Below are 23,771 nucleotides of genomic sequence, written 5' to 3'. Positions count from 1 at the left end.
TGTCTCTCTTCGTATGTGTTCTTTTGATGGTAGGTTATCTTTGCTGGTGATAATTTATTCCTCTTTGTAGTATATGAGAATTCATGAACAATGTTCGCTGAAAGCATGATATTTTTAGGTCGTATTTTCCATGAAATTTACTGTATTTACTACTTTCTATATGATTTAATTCATAGCAGGAGATAGTTCTTGACCACAACGACAACATACAAATGAAAACAATTCAGAAAAGAGGGAGTAGTTCCCTTGCTATTCTTGCCTCCACCGACCCCAAAATGCTTGCAACATAGTTCAGGACAAAATGTTGAGAGAGCCACACAAAAGAAAAATAAATGCTTAGTTCAAGAGAAAAGGAAGAGACCTCTTGATGCTGCGTTGGGAGCAGTGCTTGCAGCTCTGGCACTACAGCTTCAGCACAATCTTTCTGGATAAATTAAAAAAAAGAATATTTTCTTGCATTTGTGAACAAATTTTTGAAATCATGTGATGAAATATGAATATAATGTGGTCATCGTCATTGAAGATGGTGATTTTTTTTCTCCTGTTGCAACGCACGGGTTCTTAGCTAGCATCTCTTGTAGTCACGCAAGTCTAGAAGTTGCGGTTGCATGTGGACATGATGGACGGCACAGCAAACGGGCCGTCAAGTATCCCGCGTGCCATGATCTTGTACGCCGCCTCCGTCAAGTGCACACCGTCCCACCACACGTACCTCAACGGGTCCGGGCACCGCACCGCCTCCCTTCGAGGAACGAAGACGGGGTAACACGCGTCCAGCAACGTCTCCATTGCAAACCCATTCTCCAGCGGCTTGGTGATGAGGCTGAGCACCTCGTCATAGTAGTCGACGTAAATGATGGAAACGCCAGGGTGGTCGCGGCGGAGCTCGTCGAGCTTCGATTTCAGCATGTGGTTGTGAACGAGGGTGAGGTCGTTGTGAGACCGCAGGCAGCCCGTGACAGGGTCGCGGCCGTCGCCGGAAAAGGTGCCGAGGAACAGCGGGGTGCACCCCATGGGGAACACGCCTGGCACATACATGGTCTTGGCGCCCAGCTTGATTAGAGCCTCGATGGACAGAGCGATGGAGCTGATGACCCGGGGCACGAGGGGCCTGACCCATTCGAGTGTCTTGTTCTGGAACAAGGGCTGGATGTAGTCGTTGGCGCCGATCTCCCCCACCAGGAACAGCGAGCTCGCCATTACCGCCTTCCTCTCTGCATGCATGGACGTGTTCATGTGACAGACATATATAATATGTGTGGTCAGTGCGTTGCGTAGCCATGGCGCCATGCATGCATTTTTTTTTTCGACACATCGGTCCTATTTGGATCAATGGGTTAGAGTTAGAGTTGGTTAGATTGGACTAAATTAACACTAAAACATTCAAACAGGAGGGTTAGAGTTGATTAGATGCATCTAACCCATTTAAAAGAACTAACCCAACCAAGAGGTGCTTATTTGGGTTAGAGTTAGGTGTTGTTCAGAAAAAATTACTTTTCCCTCTAGCCTCTACCTCCATCACACAAAATCCTGAATAAAGGAGCCAAATAATTGGAAAAAATGCATTTATTGACAATCTAACCCTTCCATCCAGATATCTTTTTTATTAAAGTTAATTTAAGATTAGTCTAGAGTTAGAATCTAACTCTAACCTTTAACTGGGTTAGAGTATCCAAACAGGGCCATCACCTTGGTCCGTGGAGCCAAGCACGGCGAGAACTTTCTTGAACAACCCAATCTGGACGTCGAGGGAGTAGGGGGGCATCTGGTCAACTTGGAGGTGCTTCTTCCTGAAGAAATCCCGGCTAAGCGCCGTGGCGGATGCCACCGCGAAATTTACACCGTACCGGAACTCCTCCGCCAGCGAGTTACCGGCCGCCGCCGCCGCTTGCAGGTACGCCGGCCAGTAAGGGAAACCCAGCCTCTCCACTGCACAGACACCGTGGTACTAAGATGTGGGCAGTACTTAAAGCACGCCTGGTGTACATCATCATGGTCGCCGAAGAAGAAGTTACCGATGAAGTCGACGATGAGGCGGCCGTCGGACCAGCGGCCGGTGGGGCGGCCGAAAAAAGTCTCGCCGTATGGCAACTCCATGACCGGACCCGGCGTGGTGGAGAAGTGGACGATGTAGTTCCCGGTGTCGATCAGAGAGTCACCGAAGCTGAATAGACGCTTGTAGCAGCTGCTCTGGTTCGCCGGCGCAGCCGCAGGCGACGCCGCCATGGCCACAGACAGCGTAAGAAGAGCGGCCGCCAGTAGCAAGAGCTTCCGAGGAGATGACACCCCCGAAATCATGGCTGATGGATGGAAAGCAATGGTTTCGACCTCACATGTGATACGCCCAGCTAGCAGCTACATGTGTTACTAGCTTTTATGATGAGGCAAATCTTGGCTGACTGGCTATCTCGTGCCTCTAACATTTCTAAATTGGGCCGGCCGGCCGGATAAGCTAGGCGACGTGTGCACGTGCGTCGTCGATGACGCAAAATGGAACTCGTGACAATGGTACGGTGCAACGAGATTTTTTAATCCGTTCCGAGGAATTTGATCGATCCATGGCGCAGTTGACTTATGCAAACTTGTAGACAAAATTGAGTCTTGACGTGTGCTTATGAGAGTATACCGGGTGTTTACGTGTCGAACAAACCAAACACGACGTCATGGTCGTATTGTAGATAAGTCAACCAAAACTTTCTTGCAATGTGTGCACACAATCCTTCCCGTGCAGCGGCACGCTTCCCTTTCCGTACGACGGCACGCTTCGCGCGAGCTTTATCTGACGATCGAGATGCGCGTTCCCTCGTCAAGCACTCAAGCTTCCTTTTGCATGCACTGATGCACAACAGGTTATATAAAGAGCAGCGAGAAGTAGTATAAATATTACTCTTCACCTGCTACACTGCAATATATAAACAATATGCTATAGTATGTCTCCTACTCTACTAATAGTATATGGTAATGCTATTAGTGCTACAGTATAATCAACAGTAGACTGCTGGAGCGTTGCACTATTGTGACAACTTTTTTCTATGTACACATGTACTGTTAAACTACTCTCAATCAAGCCACTAGCCACTAGAGCTTCCAAAATATAAGTCTTTCTAGAGTTTTTGCTCTAGTGTTTTATCCTTCGCGAATTCTTGCTACCTTGGTGACCCTGTTCTTGAGCTAGAAAGGTTGATTTTAGCCGGTCCCAAGTAGTTTTAGCGCGTGATACGGTCTCTAGGCACTAGTAGGAGTAGTTGCTACAAGTTGGGTTAATCTTCATTCACTTTTTTTTCGAAGTCTCTAAAAAAATTTCAGAATTTTTCAGAGCTAGAAAAGGGAAAAGATGAGGAGGTTCTTGAGAGGCTCTTCAAGCCGTAACCCCAAGGAGGATGAGAAGAATCACCCAAGTACGTAGTCCCTCGAATCACCGAAGTTCGAGCGTGCGAGTGGCCAAGTGATGAATTCTTGCACGCCGCCTCATTATGAAGACTTTTATTACTTGGTGGAGAACGCAGGTCTTACTGCGTTCGTTGAAGATAAGTGCCCACAATACCTCCTCTTCACCAATATTTTCGTTCAAAGCTTCAACTTTTATCCGAGGAAGAATCCTCCCATGGTTGAGTTCATGATTTACGATGTCCCCCGGTGCATGACGCTGCAGGACTTTTGCAATGTATGCAAATTACCTTATGTTGGGAATATCCGTGACCCTCGTCCACGGGACTTGGAGGATTTCATTGGTTCTATTGCTGTTGGAGAGGAGAGAGGAGTGTCTCGCGCTAGAATTGCTAGCATACATTTTCATGTGCTTCGGTACTTCTCACTATTTGTGGGAAAATGTTTGATTGGCCGTGGGGAGGCTGGATCACTTAGTTCTCCAGACCTTGCGGTTTTGCGCGAAGGCCTTTATAACGATAAAACTTATAGCCTGGGCGCTATAGTAGCTCAACGGTTGAACCTGAACCGTTCTAAAGGTGTCGTCTATGGAGGTATCTATGCTACCTGTCTTGTCAGACACTTTGAGATACCCATTAGACTGGGAGAGGAAGGAGAGATGCTTCTCCGTGAGAGATATCTGGATTATGACAGCATGGTTCGTCATGATTTTCTGGATAGAGATGCTAGTAGACGGATGATTTATAACCTGGTGTTTAGTCAGGGTACTCGAGAGACTATTACTTTGACTGCTCGTTCTTTGTTTGATCTTCATGCAGGCAGGTACACTATTATGCCCGCGGGCATCTACGCATATTGGGGCTTGGCCCAACCACAGGCGTCTGTGCCCGAGCCGCCAGTCGAGTACCAGACGCCAGTTTATCAGTGGGAGCCAGAGGAGCTCACACAGCAGTGGCATCCACAGTCAGGGCCGGCCCACAGGGCGGGGCAACGGGGCGACCGCCCTGGGCCCGTGGGAGGTAGGGGCCCCGACCCAGGTATTAGTACAGTCCATCACGTAGGTAGATCGATCTCCTCCAGTTCGGCTCCTCTCCAGTCTCCTCGCCTCCGCCCCCAATTTCTCCAATCCGAGAGAAAAACGATGCCGCTCTCGTGCACTTCCTCGAGGCAGAGAAAAGCGTTGTTGTTCCCGTGCATCCATTAATGGAGATCAACGATGCTATTCCCTTCCCCAATAATCTCTCTTTCCGTCCTCAATGTTGCCCATCAAGTAGACATTGGAGCCTTGGAGGAATCACCGTATCAGACTCCCTCCTCCACCTAATCGATTAGTACTCTTTTGATTCACTATTAAATAGCCCAGCTCCCCGGCTATGGTTTCACCTCGCAGCGCTCCTTTGCACTCTTCTGTTTGCCCATATTCAGGAGCAACCAACGCAGGTACATCTTCACGCTCATGTGTCTGCTTGTTCTTCAAAGTCTTCAAAGCTCCATTGGCAGGATCTAGGGATGAGAAGGGGGAACGGGAAATGAGTGTGCAGCCTTGCAGATCTGGGAAGCTACATCAACAATTCCATGGCAGTTCAAGCCATATGCCCATATTCAGGTGCTGTTGTTATCTGTATTGACTGTTTTTCGGCTTTTGTTTGGTGACATGTCTTCTAACAAAAGTTTTCCTGTTTTGCAGGTGAGATGGTCTTTTTGTGCCACTTAGAAGAGCGGTCTTTTGTAGAACTATAATGTTTTCATACAACGATGATGTAGTTCTATTGACCATTCCGAATAAATAATTTGTGGCTTGTGTTTTTTTTGTGACCATTAATCTATGCTATGTACTGAATTACTTTTGAAATATAATATATTTTGAAAAAAAAATATCTACAAGGGCCTAATTTTGTTGTCTCGCCCGAGGGCCCCCAATATGTACGGACCGGCCCTGTCCATAGTCTTCTCCGGAGTATCCTGGAGCTGGTTATTTCCCACCTTGGGAGTAGACCAAGCTAGCCAAAAGCCTAAGCTTGGGGGAGTATGTGTTCTCACCGACTTTACATTCATGCTTATGCTTTCACTTTGTTAGCCGGTGTTTACACTTTGCCACTGTATTATCCATGCTAGTTTCTTTTCATTTTCTTCTTTTTTCTTGTTGGGAGCTTTCTCGTGTAAATAGTTTTCTTTTTCTTTGTGTCAAGGTAGAAGATATTGGTACAATGTTTATTGGTTCTTGCATGCGTACCTGTTTAGCTTTCAAAGAGCCATATTATTTTGTCTTCTTTTTTGTGTTTGTCTGCAGATTCAGCTTAGTCCAATGCGCTTATTATCGTTTTCATCGTTCGATCGTGCAAATGAAAGGCAACAATGATGATATATGATGAAGTGACTGAGACTGAAAAGCTGGTATGAACTCTATCTATTTTGTTTTTGTAAATATGACTAGCTTGTCGACCCAGATTTAGCTTTGTTGTGAGAGAACCATGTTTGCAATGACAACTTAGAGATCATAGTTTCTGATGCCATGCTTATTTAGCTGAGAGCTTATAATGGTTTGTCTTGAATGCCAACATAGATTTTGAGATGACTATGATGTAGTATGATAGGACGGTATTCTCCTTTGAATGTTTCAAGTGGCTTGACTTAGCGCATGTTCATGCATGTAGTTGAAACAAAATCAACATAGCCTCTATGATGTTCGTGTTCATGGTGATTTATATCATGTTCATGCTTGCATTCATTGTTAGTCAAACTCATTACATCTTGATGACTGTTGTCGCGCTCTAGTTGGTCGCTTCCCAGTCTTTTGCTAGCCTTCACTTGTACTAAGCGGAATACTGATTGTGCATCCACTTCCATAAACCCAAAAGTTTTTCCATGAGAGTCCACCATACCTACCTATTTGCGGTATCTACCTGCTGTTCCAAGTAAATTTGCATGTGCCATTCTCTAAACCTTTAAGAAATAATATGTTTTGCATGCCCGAACCGCTCATGTGGTGACAAAGGGCTATTGGTATCTTCCATGCTAGGAGTGTTATCCTCGACATGTGTTTATTCACTGTCATTCATGAGAAAGGGGACGGTATTTGGAATGCCCAGTTCCACGCTTAAATCGAAAACATAACTGTAAAACAAGATTCCCCCGGATTGATGTTAGTATGGACGGTACCCGAGGATTCGGCTAGCCGTGGAGTGTGATTGATTGGTGGTGGGGGAGTTAAAACTTTACTTTTCTGTTTGGGAACCGCCTATAGCATGAGTAGCATGGAAGATATTGAGAACTCTTGGTCATTGCGTTGACAATGAAAGCATGCCACCCAAAATTATTATCTCTGTTTTCAAAGCTTGAGCTCTGGCACCTTTGCAAATCAATGCTTCCCTCTGCGAAGGGCCTGTCTATTTATTTTCCTGTCGAGTCATCCTCCTCTTATATAAGCACCAATTAGAGAGCACCTCTGTCATTTTTATGCTTTGCTTTTGATTGATATTGAGTATGACTATGACTGGATCTTCATTGCTATGAATTACAATGTTTAGTCAGCCCTTGATCTTTGAAAGTCCTCTGCATTTATGTTTTGTTGTCTCAGAAAGAGCTAGCGAGATACCACATATTCATATTGCTTCATGCTTGTTTTGATTGAAGTGTTGGTATTTGAAACTCATTATTATTTTCTCGTTAGCTGATTATGCCATTGATATTAATTTACCGTGAGACCTTTGTGTCATTTTCTTATGTGGTTAACTTGTGATCTTGCTGAAATTATGGTTATGAGTTAGACATAGTTGCAACAACAAGATCAAACAGAGTTTGTCAAAGTTTTTCTTTCTCTCTTAGTTTGTCAACTGAGTTGCTTGAGGACAAGCAAGGTTTTAAGCTTGGGGGAGTTGATACGTCTCTACCGTATCTACTTTTCCAAACTCTTTTGCCCTTGTTTTGGACTCTAATTTGCATAATTTGAATGGAACTAACCTGGACAAACGTTGTTTTCAACAGAATTGCATTGGTGTTATTTTTGTGCAGAAATCAAAGTTCTCCAAACGTGCTGAAAAATTACGGGGAGCAGTTTTGGAAAATATAAAAAATATCTGCGCCAAGTTCCACCTCAGGGGGTGGGCCAGTGGGGCACAAGCCCTGGCTCCGCCACCACCCCCTGGTGGCGGTGGGCAGGCTTGTGGGGCTCACACGGCCCTGCCGTCCCCAATCTCAGGTCTATAATATCCCTTTCATCCCAGAAAAAATAAAAAGAGAGAAGTTTTCGTCACGTTTGCGATACGGAGGCGCCGCCACCACCTGTTTCTTCATCTGGAGGGCAGATCAGGAGTCCGTCTTGGGCTCCGGAGAGGGGAAATCGTCGCCATCGTCATCATCAACCTTCTTTCCTCTCCAATTCCATCAAGCTCTTCGTCGTTCGTGAGTAATCTATTCGTAGGCTCACTGGACGGTGATGAGTAGGATGAGATCTGTCATGTAATCGAGTTAGTTTTGATGGGGATTAATCCCTAGTATCCACTATGTTCTGAGATTGATGTTGCTACTACTTTGCCATGCTTAATGCTTGTCACTAGGGCCCGAGTGCCATGATTTTAGATCTGAAATTATTATGTTGTCACCAATATATGTGTGTTTTAGATCCGATCTTGCAAGTTGTAGTTACCTACTATATGTTATGATCCGGCAACCCCGGAGTGACAATAACCGGAACCACTCCCGGTGATGACCATAGTTTGAGGAGTTCATGTGTTCACCAAGTGCTAATGCATTGGTCCGGTTCTTTATTAAAAGGAGTACCTTAATATCCCGTAGTTTCCTTTTGGACCCCGCTGCCACGGGAGGGATGGACAATAGATGTCATGCAAGTTCTTTTCCCTAAGCACGTATGACGACACACGGAATGCATGCCTACATCACATTGACGAACGGGAGCTAGCCACATATCTCTCCGTGTTATAGCTGTTGCATGATGAATATCATCCAAACAAATCACTGACCCATTGCCTACAAGTTTGTCCTACTGTTGTTACTAGTCTTGCTCTGCTGCTACTACTGTTGCTACTGATGTTACTTGTCTTGCTACTGCTACTACTGTTGCTATTACTGTCGCTTGCTACTGTTGCTACTTGCTACTGCTATCACTATTGCTTTTCCTTGCCACTGCTATTGCTCGTTACACTGCTGCTACCTGCTACAATTTTGGTTCGCTGGACGTTGACGGGAACTGACAATTTCCGTCGACGGTCAACTTGGCGCCATTGATACAATCTTTAGGAATAATCTGCCGTTAACAGATCGTTTGTGACACCGTTGTTATCATACTACTTTGCTACTGATACTTTGCTTGCAGATACTAATCTTTCAGGTGTGGTTGAATCTGACAAATTCAGCTGCTAATAATCGAGAGTATTCTCTCACCTCCTGCCTGGCTAACCAACAAATTTGGGTCGAATACTCTACCCTCGAAAACTGCTGCGAACTCACGCGCTGGTGGGCCATTAGCAACATGCTTCTAGTTTCGTTGACGGGGAGTGCTAGCAGCATTCTTCTGGTGCCGTTGCAGGGAAAGGTTTGTTGTCATCAGCATTCGTCTAGCCTTCGCCAAATATTGCAATCACTCACCACTACTAGTATTGAAGCAATAACGAACATCCTTCGTTCTTAGATACTCAGAAATCTGAATGATGGCGATGTGCGCAGGAATCCCCTGGAGCTCAACTCCCCGGAAGAAATCAAGGCAGATAGGAGGCACCAAGACAGAACTCCGTCACATCGAAATCATATAGATTTCACAAATACCCGCATGATCCTAAAAAAAATTTGAGCGAGAAGAGGAGTAGAATAAAGATTTCCTAAGTCGGGAACCTCACCAGAGCATGGAAGAGGAGAAAAAAAATCCTACTCTCCGATATAACTAATACTCAAAACATTTTACTAGATTCGACTCAGCCAAGTACGATCACACAAAGGCTCCTATGGTTGTAAGGCTCTGATTACCAACTTGCAACGACTAAGATGTTGTCCTTTCCGATTTAGGGAACGAGGCCCCAAATTCAAAAGAAGCGCATCTAAGCGTTTCGCAAACATGGTAACATAGCACATACATAATATCAAGAGAATGACAATAAGGGATTCAATTGCCATCTCATAAATATATCAGAGTTACATCACGCATCCAATCAAGGTAGTTCCGCTACGGACTAAACATGAGAAATGACTATGCTACCATGCATGCCTGCCCATGATCACGACCACGCCTCAGTCTTCTAGATAGTTCACGTACAGGCGGTCGTTCTCCTCATCATACTGCCACGCCAGCTGCGTGCCGTCGGGATCACCTGTCTCGGGGGTACCTGAACCTGTTAGTGTTGTGAAGGAATCCGTGAGCCACGTGGACTCAACAATCTATGACCTCGGTGCCAGAACTAGTCAAGTTATTAGGTTGGAAAGGTGGAGTATTTGGGTTGCAGCATCCTAAGCTTAATGTGGTGGCTAACATACATAGATCTTGAATAGAAGGTGGTCTACACTAGCGGTCGATAAAAGATGATCACTAAGTGATCCTGAACACCTACCTACGTCAATCATAACCCCACCGTGTTCCCGGTCGAAGAGAGAACTTCGAAGGGGACAGTCACGGTTACGCACACAGTTGGAAATTTTATTAGCTTATGTTTAAGTTATCTAATACCGAATGTTAACAAAATATTCCAAGTTGCCACATAAACGCGGGCACGGCTTTTCGAAAGATTAAAACCCTGCAGGGGTGCTCCAACTAGTCCATCACAAACGTACACGGGCCGCAAAGTAATCCTCTATCACGAATCTCGTGATCACGTCGGATTCCTTAGAGGAAAACCTCAACTCTCGGGAGAACCAAAGCCTCACCGGGATTCCTATACTCAAGATATATCGCTAAGGTAAGGTAAGGCTAGCAGGACCTCCCGGTGTGTCGACGACCCTGATAAGAGCCGCGTATCTCAGTCTCGGGACAACACCGTCTATGCATAGTGGACAAGGACCAAACCTCAAGTTTCCTTGGGGTGGTATTGCCGACTGCTAGGTGGGTGGACCAACACTCATGAGGAGCACTGGCCCGGGTTGTTGATTAAATTCCTCGGGGTAGCTATTCCCTATGCAGATTATTATTAAGTGATTAGCAGATTAAAACCAATGTTGGGTCCTGCCGGACAAGTCTTAACACTACGCGATTTATCGAGGGGGTCCCCATAACAACCCCGAACGTGTTGGGAGCGATCATTATGGAATCAAACACCGGTAGCCGGTAACTATGGCGGCAATAACGGAACAAAGCATCCGGCAAAAGGCTAGGTCTTCCGTTATTTACCAAGTATATAGGTGCATTAATTAAATTGAAGATTTAATATAATGATATCAAACTCATGTTATCACATGAGACAAAGCACCTGCATCTAGCAACGCTAACATTAGTAGCTGAGCAAAGCCTACTTAGCCATTCAAGATTTGCTAGGTAGGGATAAGTGTTTGGTTTCTTGTTCGTCCTGCACGTACTCTCCCGAATCCACAAACACATTCTCCGATCCCGGTGCTACCCAACATAAGAATAACATCCAATGAACAAAAACACCTTAAGATGCAACAAGCACATGATGCATGAGATGAATATGAGCATGCCTCACTATTTCTATCACTAGCACAAGCATGAGAAGTAAATACATGTTCCTGGACAGAAATGCATTCTAAGCTATCTTGACATGCATGAGAATGACATGATCATATACCGATATATGTCTCGTGAAAACGATGCAAAAGCATATAAAGAACATTACAAACGGAGCTACGGATCAACGGAAATCAACGAAACAAGAATTGAAGCCCTACTTGTCAAATTCATCACAACACACTCCAATGGCTCAACTATGGTATTTCCAGGTAGCCAAGACATAAAACAAACCAACGTGGATGGGGTGGTGCAAAGAATATCACCACACCATCAACTATGCACACACAAACATCAAAACACCAAAACTACACAATCTGCCATAAACAGCATCATGGCACTTTGTGAGCTACATGCAAAGCACCTACAACCACCTAAACATGCCAAATAAGATATGTGGCTGTAGCTATCCAAGAGTACTACAAGCACAAGTAAAATATCACACAAAGGAATTAAACACAGAAAGTTACACAGCTGCAAACTTGCCTAAAAATATCATATTTTAGGGACTTAGTGAAAATTCCAGATTCTCACTATCTGTTTATGCTCTGAAGCATATTGACAGCAGCCAAAACAATATCTACAGAATTCCAAATGGAATGAAAATTTACAGGGAGCTAGACAAACATATAAGCTTCTGTCCAGCAGGATGTTGTGTGAAGGAAGTGTTTGCGGGTATAAATCTCTGTTGTGTAGCTCGCTGGCGAGTGTGTGTGTGTTGAGTCTGAGCTCAAGGAAGGGCGTTCGAGCGCCGGAAAACCCACCTTGTCGTGTCCCTGTTCTTCTTCCTTCTCCGATCCAACAAGGTGTTTGGTTGTTGTCTCCGGTGATCGCCGGAGCGTGGCGGTTCCATTTTTGTCCTGACATTTGGCATCAAAGCTAGGTTGAGAGGGGGAGGTCGCCGGCCATGGTGCTCGTGACGTACTCTGTTGAATCAGGGACTGCGATGGCGACGTCGGTCCCCTTGCTCACAGGGGAGAACTTCACCACCTGGGCCATCAAGGTGGAGGCCGACCTGGATGCCGCTGGTCTCTGGGAGGCGGTGGTGCCGCCGGAGGACGCGGCGTTTGCGGTGATCGCCAAGAAGGATAAGTCGTCGATCTCAAGTTTGCAGATGTGAGTGGTGACTCTTTGGATGGCTTGATATATAAACTTGCAATGAGAGTGAAGCAGCCGGAACGAGCGCCATGGCCGGCGACCTCCCCCTCTCACCCTCGCTCTGATACCAAATGTTAGGACAAAATGGAACCGCGGCTCGCCGATGATCGCCACAGACACGACCGGAGAGGAGGAAGATGAACAGAGTGGATTTTCAAGCGCACGGACGCCACCGCCGCGACAAGGGCCTTCTGTGTATTCCTCGAGCTCGAACTCGAGAACAGAGGAAAACAGAGGGTGCTCTCACCACAGCCGCCGACGTCGCCGAGAACGAAAGCGTCGCCGCTGTTGTCACCCAGAACAAAAGCTCCGCCGCCGTCGCTGGCTCACCACCAGGAACAAAATGTCATGTGTGGAATATTTCCTCGGTCAGAAACGTCGCACTGAGGCAATTCAGACGAAACATCGCAGAGGAGCCATTGACCCAGCCATGCAAGGTGTCCTTGTGAAAATTCTCAAACGCGTTGCGGAGCTCTACTATTGCTGCCCCTCCAAGAAGCAAAAACGGCTGTTCCGTCGTGCAGCAAAGTGGACAACGACATCATCGAGAAAACCCGGACCCCGTGTTGCGACGCCGTGTCCGGCGCCGTGCATGAGCAACGACAACGAGCATCCACAGTTTTACATGAAGGCTTTGGACCTCATGGAGCCGATGAATGTAGACGGCGTGCGACTCAAGCTAGAGATCGATGCCATGCGAGCCTGCGGACTGAGGTGTGCGGCGACTATGGCTCATTGTAGGTGACATTGGACTAGAACGCAGCAAGCAACGGTGGAAATGTCGAAGTTCAGTTCCACCGAGGAGCCTCACGCACAATAGACCTGCTTGCGTGAACCCGCTTGACTGATTGATAAACATAAATGAACTTCACGAGCTGTAAATCGGATGTAGTATTTGACCATTTGAGCCCTCCAGCCACATAAATGAACGGCTCAAATAGACTTGATGTACCGTAAAAGTTCTCATAATCACCTGTAACTACGTACATGTTCCTTTTTTATCTTAAAAAAAACATTGTATTTTGTGCATTCTCTGAACTGAACACATTTGAATGTCAAAAAGTTTGAGATGCTTTCTTGAATGCTATGACTGAATACCTAGTAAAGCTCATTCAATCATGACATTCAGTATTTCAGTCACAAAGTGAATTTCTCTCACAACAAAATCTCAATCTAGTTACCACATCGGTTCTTCCGCTCTCAATACATTCGCTTTATTTGCTGCTCTAGGTCTGAAACTTGTCTTCTATAGAGTTCAACGTCAACCGGTTAGGTCTGAGAAGCTAGGTGCAGCCATGACACCTCTCTATTGGGGCGGTGCAGGCTCTGCGAATGGACGCTTGCTTGGCACCTCCTGCAGTTCTCTGGAGAAGTGACCATGACGGCACGGTGCAGCCATGGCCCACGGGAGTGGCACAAGCCTTCCCTCTAGCGCTGGTGCGGATGTCGAGCACGAGCAATCGACCAGCAGTGCTAAGGTCATTGCAGCGGCTGTCACCAACCCTCCTGCGGTGGAGCTTCGTTTCAGGGGCAGCTTTGAGAACGAGTAAATGGCGACGGCGAACAGCAACAGCGACGAAAGATTGTTTTTCTACCTTGGGTTGCGGCCTGTGTCAGGTTCTATTGGTAGGTTGGCTGCTAAATTCTAAACATGAAGTAGATGTTAAAGTAAAACGAGATTTAATGAAAGTAATGGATGATCAGTCCTGATTTCTATTGATTCTCAAGTTAATAGGTTATAGTTTGGGAGATTACTCCCCCTGAACTTTGCAAATATGGAGGGTGTCTCATACCATTACCATTGACATGAACATGAGATTGTGTATAATCTGTTGGATTATAATAATATTTTGTTTGCAAATTATTTCCTCAGTTTTCTATAATCTGTGAGGATAAGTAATTTCCGAGCAATGTGGTTTATGATATTGCTCTTCATATAACCTATAGGTATTGAGTAACACAAGTGAAAGTATCTTGATAAATCAAGTTATGTGATTCTGATGAATCTCAACCACATGATTTTGAGTGTGGTTAACCATTCTACTAAGTTATGCATATTTTGCAATGCCTTTAGATAAAGCAATTATGTTAGAATGATAATTGGAAATAACCATTAAAATCCATTTATATGGCTTCCATGTGAAGGTTATTCCAGCAAATCCAGTCATTGATATGGCGTCATTGGGATTAAATAAAAAGCCAATATCATTACATCATATCATGGTCATATCTTCTATTTCCTGGTGAAAATATCCAAGATTACTGTAACCTTCAGATATAAGATGATAGTACTTATATCAACCATATACCTTTTGTTGGGAGTTGCACTCCGAATAAAGATAGCAAATATAGTGTCAGGCCTGACGTAGTTTGCAAGTATACGAGTGCTTTGACATTAGTGAAATATAGAACTTCAGGTTCTAGTATCACTTCATTATCACCCCTAGGTATGAATGGATTTGTACCTTATCAAGGGTAGTATGACCATACATGTCTTTTGTTGTTATGATATATTCACGCTGAACTTCTCGTATATGTTTTGGATATATGTAGACTGATATGTATTCTTGATAGAATCCTCAAGTTGTAAACTTAAGCTAAATTTGGTTGAATCCAAATTTTCCGTCTTGAGATGATTTTATGTATGTTTAGGTCTTGTAGAGACATTGATGATGAAATCATCGATATACACTGAGGTGATATAAAGAATTCAAATTTCGTATTCCTTTGTTAACACATAAACAATCATCATTGAGTAATCCTTCGGAAGAAGAAAATCATTTAGTCAGTAGTACCATATGATTTCTGACTATTTTGAGCCATAGAGTGACTTCTGAAATTTTACACAAATATGTTGCGATTTATTTTAGATTTGGAATTGTAAGGCCATCAGGGACTTCGTTATAAATTTCCAAAACGAGTAACTCATATGAGTATGTAGTTACTGCATCCATTAGCTGCATGGATAATATTATTTGTACTGTCAATGATATTTATTATCGAAACTTAATTCCACTCATACCAGGAGTGTATGTTACATCATAATTTGATGCCGGGTCTCTGCGTGAACCCTTTTACTACAAACCTCACTTTTTCACCACCTCATTGACTTTGTCTATGAATGAGAAGTTTTTAGTATTTCATATGGAAGATACTTATGAGGAGTAGGTATTACTGTGGTAAATACCACTCTTTGATGAGCGAGTGTTATTCTTCATTACTTGCTTCCTTTTATGTGAACCAATATGAGTACAAGAGGCACTCTACCATGGATTTTGGTTCAGGGCCCAAATGATTTTAGCAATTTTCAGAAGAAATATATGTCGACAAATGTAGACTTATCTTATATGATTCTGGAGGAATCAATGAAATTTGTGGAAATGTATTTATTCCTTTTAACTCCTTGTGATTTCCTACAACAATGGAGTCAAGGTGTTTCGATGTCCCGACACGAAAACATTTGTGCACAGTTATGTCGGGCTTTGGATGATGAGCATCCAGTGAGGTTTTCTTTCAACTTGATGTTGAATAACATTTACTGGTTGAGGATTTAATTTCCTCTATTTCCATGGAAGCATATGCGAGATTATATCTCATGTGGTCAGATTTCTCCCCCTCTTGCTCTCATTTCGGGAGAAGAGTGGTTTATCGGGTACCTCCACTCTTTCTGACACTTTACTGCAAGAATATAAAATTGAGTGACACCTTTGTGATCAGTAAATGTATGTGGCAGATTTGCAATGTGTTGCAAATATGTGATTCTAAACTTCTTGTTCAGATTCTTTGAGTACGTGGATATAAGGACTGAATGTGAATAACATTTCAAATTTATTTCTTGGCATTCTTTGTGGTACTTATCTCCCCCTAATGCCAGAACTGTCCTTATTGCTGATGGAATTAGCATACGGCCTATGAATAATTTTGATTGACGGATAAATTGTCATTCCTCACATAGATCCCTAATTTTCTGTGAGCCCATTGATGTACGCTGGAGTGGTGATATCGGTATGTAACCGAATTATCGCAGATAGGAAATACTTTGTTGATTTCCACGTAATTACTACAAGGGGAAAGTAGTATGCAATGCAGTTGGTATGATTTATATCATACTTACGGTGTGTAATGTCGTATTTGTCTAGCAAGAGGCTAGTAAATTACAATTATATAAGTTTGGTCATGTTACTAATTTCACTATCTTTGATAAGATATTTAACTAAACCATTCTGGGTATGAACATAAAGTATTAGGTATAATCAGACGTTGCTTGTGAAATGAGTTCAACGAAGTTGTCCATTCGATTGAATTTATCCCTTGTTTTAGGATAACTTGCTCTTACTTTGAGAATTTGAGCAATTAATTTAGTTATATCATGCATGGTTTTGTGTGACAAAAGAGACACTGAAAATCATTTTATAAATGTTTCCATGAGTACCATGAACTATCTATATAATACCACATAATGGTTGAGTAATCCACATATCTTCTGAATGTGTTCAAGGAAGAATGAATGGATCATTAGGATTTTTAAGGTGAGAGAGCCTTAAAACTTATTTCCCCTATGGCACATGCAGTGCACATGAAATCTTTTTATTTGGGAAATATTATAATTTAAAACATTATGACCAATAGAATTGCCAATAATTTTTCTGATCAACCCAAACCAGAATTGTAAGGCTTAAAACAAAATATTTTGTAAGATTTAGAAAATTATTTTGTACGCAACAAAACTGAGTATGAATTGATTGATTCGTTCAAAATTTATCAAATCTAATGTCCAAGAAATAGGATATTGGACATTGCAATACATGTAGTAGTACAAGTATAGGCAAACAAAATTTTGGAAATAATCAGGATATTACATGAGGTTATAGGCACAAAAGAATTATTTTATTGCACTATATTTTTGGTTCTCCTTCTGATGAATATTCGAGAACATCATTTATTAGAATAGTTTCTGGTCTTATGTTTGCAAATTTTCGAATATCCCAATGAATTATTTGCCTTTTAATAAATTCGTGGTGTGGTTTCACCATATGTTTGAAGGGTTTGGTAATCATAGGTACGGTGTTTAAATAACCACACATTTGACAAACTTGAGAGTTGTCGTTGATCGTTTGAAAACGATATATTCCCTATTAAGAAATAATTCCATCTTTGGTTTTATTTTAGCCTCCACTTTACTTTGAATAGATCATGGTTCTATTTTGTGACCAATGACTTGATTATTATTCACAATACTAGCAAGAATTTCAAATAATGGAATAGCACCCGTTGGGTGAATCTAATGATTTTATGAAATTCCATGTTTGTTCATCATGAAAATGGTAGGACTATCATAAGAAGATGTAAAGTGTATTGAGGGCTTTTCAACTGGATCTTCGGATGAAAATATTTGATCATGAGATCTCAACTTAAAGTTGATTGAGTGACAAAAATGTGAGCTGTGATAGACTTGAGGTCCTGAGAAATGAATGGGTGATTATCGTGATGTGCTCATGGCAGCATGTTTCTCTTAAGGGAAATATTCAAGGTGAATAAATATTCATCCATTGTGTACTTAGTTTGAGAACCAAGTGAATTTGGTGACATATAAAATGCATATGTGCATCAATAGAATAGCCATGTGTTACATGAAATGATCATGCATTATTTAATTTACTTCTTGGAGTAAAATAAAATATATGAATGAAATGATCTTGTTGAGAAAAATCCGCCAAGGTGATGCTTGGTGAACATGGGGTGTAAACCTTCAATATAGTGAATGCGATGAAATCGTTGCTAATGTCTTGGGCTTGAGAAAAAGTGTGACTTTAGAGTCACGACCAAAACATAGACTTTGAAGTTTTAACATTGCTTAGTCACTATGAAAATAACAACCACAATGTGATGTGGATCTTGCAATAGTGTTTGAGACACTCGTTATAAATTATGGTATCCATCTTAATGGATGGATGACACTATAATTAAAAATAGTGACGCAGGCTCCATTGCCATGCATTTTACGAATGTAATAGAAGGTAATCACATGTATTGCAAGTATTTGCATAGTTTTCTATGACATATTCAAGCAAAGTGAGGCTTCAATAGTTTATATTAGCGCAGAAATACCATTTCGGTATATAACCAATGTGCCAGAACAATATTTACTATGAGAGTAAAATATTTTAGTGAACAACAACAATAAATGCTTCAGAGGAGCAAGTTCTTGTTTGGCTCATGCCTTATATGTGTAGACCTCAATTGATATAGAATAACATTTTGAAGATGATCACCATTATGGTGTAGATCTTACAGTAATAGAAAACATAGTCTCACTTTTGTCAGTAGATGTTCATAATTCTATTACCTTATGTTATGATATATTTAAGAAAAATCACTTTGAAGATAATCATATGTCAGAATGATATGATGTAGACCTTGCAGTAATAGTGGATAGTCTGTAAAAAAAATTTACAGTAGATGCCAATATTACCTTATTATATCTAGAGATAGTCACATCTAATATTAATATTTGAAAGAGCACTTTGAAGGTAATCACCTTGTAAACACAGACAAGATGTAGACCTCGTAGTAGTGATGAATAATCTTGTAATTCACAAATAAACTTGGATGCCATCATATTAAGTATGAGAATACGTGGTCCTTGTTTTGAATTACAATAAGATTTGCAAAAGTTAAAATTAATTGCAAAAATAGTTGTTCTTCTAAAACGCATGCCTTTAGAAATGTTTGCGGCAAAGACATATATATATATTGTCTTAAATTCCAAAGGAATAAATGTACGCAAAATATTCTTTTGCATTTAGTATTACTATAGTAATACATATTGATGCAAACCTTAATAATTTACATATTTATGTAATATGTGAAAACCAGAGGGCTTCAAAGTGCAGCCAACATATTTCTGTAATTTCATTCACAGAAAGTATGAAGATTAATCTGTAAAGTATTCTTAGTCGGAGGGCTCAATGTGATATGTAAGAGGTTGTCTTCCTTTGCGTGGATAAAATTCAAACTAATTCGTTTGGGTGGTCACCGGGAAGGATGTTGCCTCGTGGCTGGCGCGAGGCGCCGCGGTCAAGCGTGAGCGAGAGGTCGGGTTGTCGTGTTGGACGACTGTCACGTCTGAGGACGCACCACCAGGACTCGTGTCTTGTCCGTTGGAGCCGGTTGATGACCATGACGGGGCTGCGCGCCGGAGGATAGCGACGGGGCCGAGGGTCGCCGCGCGCTCCGGGATGAAGGCCGCCGTTTCGTCGAGGCCGGCGTTGCCCCCTGTTGTTGTTCAAGAGGGCTATGGCTATGTGTAACCGTCATCGACGAATTGCACCGTCTGCTCTTGAGAGACACGATCAATGGATCGTTGATGTTGATGCGCCGCCGCGTCCTGTACGTGTAGCGTAGCCGTTGGGTTGTGCGTCGAAGAGCACGGCTTCAATCCAGCGATCTTTCTTTGTCGCGTTCACAAACGATCTGCATGCATAATACAGAACGAAAATTAGATCCATGATGGATGGTGAAAAGACAAATACAAGACAAAAATCTTCTGATCTATCTTCCGATGCATGTCCGTCCATGTAGGAAGTTCTTCACCGATCGATTCGGAAGAAACGCCGTTACGTGTGATGGATTTCCAGTATACGCTCTTGCCGCTGGACTCCCTAGACATATGATGCCGGCCGGCCGCTGTAGGTGTGCCTAACTGAGGAAGAACCACGCTGCAGCGGTTCGTGTCCGACCGTGGCATTCGAATTTTACTTGTATTTCTTAGTCAAAAAAAACAAACGGAATTAATCATAAGAAGACAAACAAAGCATGATTTAGTCTCATATACGGATGCATGCATGCTTCATGGTGAAGCTGCTGCATGTGCATACGCAGCCAACCGTGCCATCGCATGCTGTTGCTGTTGCTGTCGCTGCGGTAGCATTCGCTTCCAGCGCCTAATCATCAGGATGCGCCGCCTAGTGCCAGCGTCCGCTGATGAAAGACGAACCACGAGACATCAGGTCGCTGCGTCGTCTCGAGCGGTAGTGTAGCCACTGTTTTTTTTATCATCGAATTGCTCTTTAGGATAGAGACTATGTGCTGATAACGTGTTAGAGTAAAACGAGATTTAATAAAAGTAATGGACGATCAATCCTGATTTCTATTGATTCTCAAATATATATATACATCTGGAAGAGGTGCGAAGAAGAAGTGTCTGTTCGGAGGCATTCCTTCAAAACATGTGTCTGTTGACAATAGAGAGAGAGGAGACACGATCGTTCGGGGTTAGACACATCCCTTGACTAATTAATCTACTAATTAATTTCTAACAGTAGAGACTTGACAGTGGGAACAAGATATAATTGTTCTTGCCCTGGAGTTCATCGTTTCCCCTAGTTTTCCGATGCCTCCTTTTCCTATAATATCTTTGATTTGTGTACAGTAAAGCATTCTCATGCTGTAGTGGTTGCACTTGCACACACAATAGATTGGACACGGTAGTGCTTCCACTTGTACACACAATGGATTGGACACTTGCACGCATACATAAGTAGGGCAAACTAAATTCTGAATTTCATATACACGCGAACTATATATAGGCACACACCTCAGGAATACTGTACAAGAGGTAAACCCAATTATTGTGTTTAATTACTAGCTTGTCATGCAGCTGGTTGGTTTGGACATTCCTTGTCTATGGTACTACTGGTCGTGGTTTACAGCATGTGTGCGCCTCCTTCCTTCAGGCCTCGCGTATTTGCTTCGGGAAGACGGTGTGGGAAGCTCTTAGATCGTGTTGGCGCGGGATGGTGGTCGGTATGGTGGCGGGCTCCAGCGCGTCTGAGGTGAAGGTTAGGATCAGGAGAAATCCCTGTCGGCCCGGTCGACACCGACGCGGTGGCGCCTGATGGTGCCGCCAGACCTTCCTGGAGGACGTCGGGGCTACCCTTTCATTCTCCTCGTCGGGTATCGGGGGAAACCCTTGGCAATAGTGTCATCATCGTGGCGTCCCTTCTTGGAGGTGTTGATTGGTACCGGCGATTCGGAGTCTGGGAGCTTGGTGGGAGATCGTTGGTGGACGCAGCGATCGCGAGGCTTCTTCGCTTTTTGGTTGACCCGCCGTTGTCGGCATTTTTTTCCTTTTGTATTTTCTTTTTAGTTTCTTTTGGGCGTGATTGTGCTGTTTCCGCCCCAGCACCTATCGTTCGTTGTATCGGTGTCGGTTGCTTTGGAATACAAAGCGGGGGAAACCCTTTTTCGTCAATTAAAGTAGCCACTGTGAACGGTATGAAGTGATGGGGATAAGTACCTAGGGTAGGGTCTTAGGCCTGACCTACATGCCCTATCTAAGGACACTACATTGGAGAACTTAAGGATCACCAGGAAGACTCCGACTGAAACCACCAAGGTGCATGAGTCACTCGATGGATCATCCACTCGGAGGTTTCTCCCTCCATTTAACAGTTATCTTTCACTGTGAAGAACCAGAAGCTAGTCGACTGCAGAAGATCATAAGCCACTCCAAGGATGCAAATGGGCAGGCATTCGAGTGGTCGCCATAAGTAGCATTTATTTCATATGTTATCAGTAACGCTCACCTTTATTATCAAGATCGAACCCTTGGTTGCTGGGTATTCATGAGGGGTAGCGCATTCTATACAAGCCACCCCTCCCCTCTGGCACAAGGGTTCGCACTCCCTGTAACTCACACATTCCACACAACAGAAGCTCCCGAGCACTGAGACTTAGGGTTGTTACCTCCACGAGAGGGGCCTGAACTCATACATTCATGTGTACAAGCTCACTGTAGCTAGGACTCTGCCCTCTCCTTACGTACCCCTAACCTCTACTATCAGGCTCGTTCCCACAACATGAAGTAAAGTAGCACTAGAGTTGGCATTGTGAACGGTATGAAGTTCCTCCTACTGTTGCTCAGTGAGCGGCTGCGGAACGTGGTGGCGGCTGCGGAACGTGGTGGCTGTCGTCGCCGTGGTGACGCTCTCCACCGGCACGCATGGGAGAATTCTCCAGGGCGTAACCTGTATTGCCTCCCCTATTGGTGTCGGCCATGAACATCTCGGCGGCACCCCTGCTGCTTTCACAATCGGAGTCGCTGAGTGACTCCTCGCTTGATGATGGGAAGAGGCTGACGGGGGGCTCATCGGAGCTGAGCATGGCCACCTGCCCGGAAATGGTCTGATTGGCCATGGCGTGCTTGATCCACTGCTGCATCAGCGAGCGCTCGGAGCGCTTGCGGCGAACAGCAGTAGGGCACGGGGGTGCCGAGTGATACGACACCGACGACTGCCGGATTAGGACTCCGTGCGCGACTGCGCTCAAATGTGACGTACCTCGTGCAGGGAGGGCATCGGTGTCCAGTGGCGCATCCTGCAGCCATGCCGAGTCGTCAACGATGAATCTGAGGATCCCTCCACGGAGTGTCGTCATGTTAACGAAAAATGCGTTAAATCTCCAACTGCGTTGGGTTTTGCTAGATGCGCAACCCCACGGTGGGCGCCAGCTGTCATGGGAATGACCCCGACAATAGTACCTAGGGGTACGAACAAAGGGGTGAAGTCTAACTAGGTGCAGTAGATACACTCGGATGTACGAGTTCAGGCCCCCCTCGGAAGTGGTAGTAGCCCTACGTCACGAGCCCTGAGGCTGATGTTTTTTTATGGGGTATAAAAGATTACAAGGTGTTGAACCCTTGAGCTGGAGCCCGGGAGTGGCTTATACAGAGTGTGCCACGACCGGCTGAGCTTCATTAGAAGGGCAATTAATGCTAATAGCTACAGAAGTTACTAGAAACAACAGCTATAACTCGGGCGTTACGGGTAACATAGGCCTTCACTGCACTTCATGAGGTAGTTTAAGTCCTTAGTCGTTGTAGCCTCTCTCATTTCTTCACCTTATTGTGGTCCGAGTTTCAGGATGCATCCGACTAATCCAAGGTGGTCCGAGTGACTCCAGGCAGGCTGAGTGACGGTATGTGTATCGAGTGAGGTCGAAATTACACCGGTGACTTTGAGAATACTGATGTCCGTAAGGGGTCCTAGGTGGGCCTAGGGAAGCAGGTCCGTATGCCTACTCCTAATGTACAACCCCGTTAGTAAGTCTTCCTATTGTCTTTCTCTCCCTTCTTCAACTCCATTGAGCATATACTTCTTGAGTCGCCTATAGTCTAACCTGGCCCAAACGGCGGGTTATACCGCGGGGTCATATCCCCAAAGTGTGGTACCGAGATTTGTGTTTTCATCTTCGTAATTTGGGTACAACATTTTTTTTGTGGTCCTCTAACATGTGCTGCAACTTGAACTTCTCCGTTTAACTTTCGCATTCTCCTTGTGCATCAACAATTAGTAGTGTGCGTGAAATAACCCCTCGGCTAACTCATAGAAGTAGTGTATGTGGAACAACCCCTCGGCTACGAGAAGAAAGACGAACAAACAAAAGTTTACAAGCTCAAGAAGGCACTTTACATACTGAAGCAAGTGCCAAGAGCTTGGAATTCAAAGTTAGACCGAAGTTTGGTCTCGCTCGGATTCAAAAG

General features: G+C 43.9%; 1 protein-coding gene across 1 annotated transcript; it reads right to left on the bottom strand.

Annotated features, from left to right (window-relative positions):
* Positions 1–255: 255 nt before the first annotated feature.
* LOC123439300 (sinapine esterase-like) lies at positions 256–2,387 on the bottom strand. The gene is made up of 3 exons (XM_045116038.1): positions 2,016–2,387; positions 1,690–1,929; positions 256–1,214 (listed from the first exon to the last, which is right to left on the bottom strand). Exons 1-3 carry the CDS (start codon positions 2,296–2,298, stop codon positions 592–594), a joined length of 1,146 nt encoding a protein of 381 aa, XP_044971973.1. The 5' UTR covers positions 2,299–2,387; the 3' UTR covers positions 256–591.
* Positions 2,388–23,771: the final 21,384 nt, after the last annotated feature.

The sequence above is a fragment of the Hordeum vulgare genome, chromosome 3H, assembly GCF_904849725.1.
Source record: "Hordeum vulgare subsp. vulgare chromosome 3H, MorexV3_pseudomolecules_assembly, whole genome shotgun sequence".
Lineage (NCBI taxonomy): Eukaryota > Viridiplantae > Streptophyta > Magnoliopsida > Poales > Poaceae > Hordeum > Hordeum vulgare.
The sequence above is the reverse complement of the archived record's forward strand: the minus strand, read 5'-3'. Positions and strand labels throughout refer to the sequence as shown.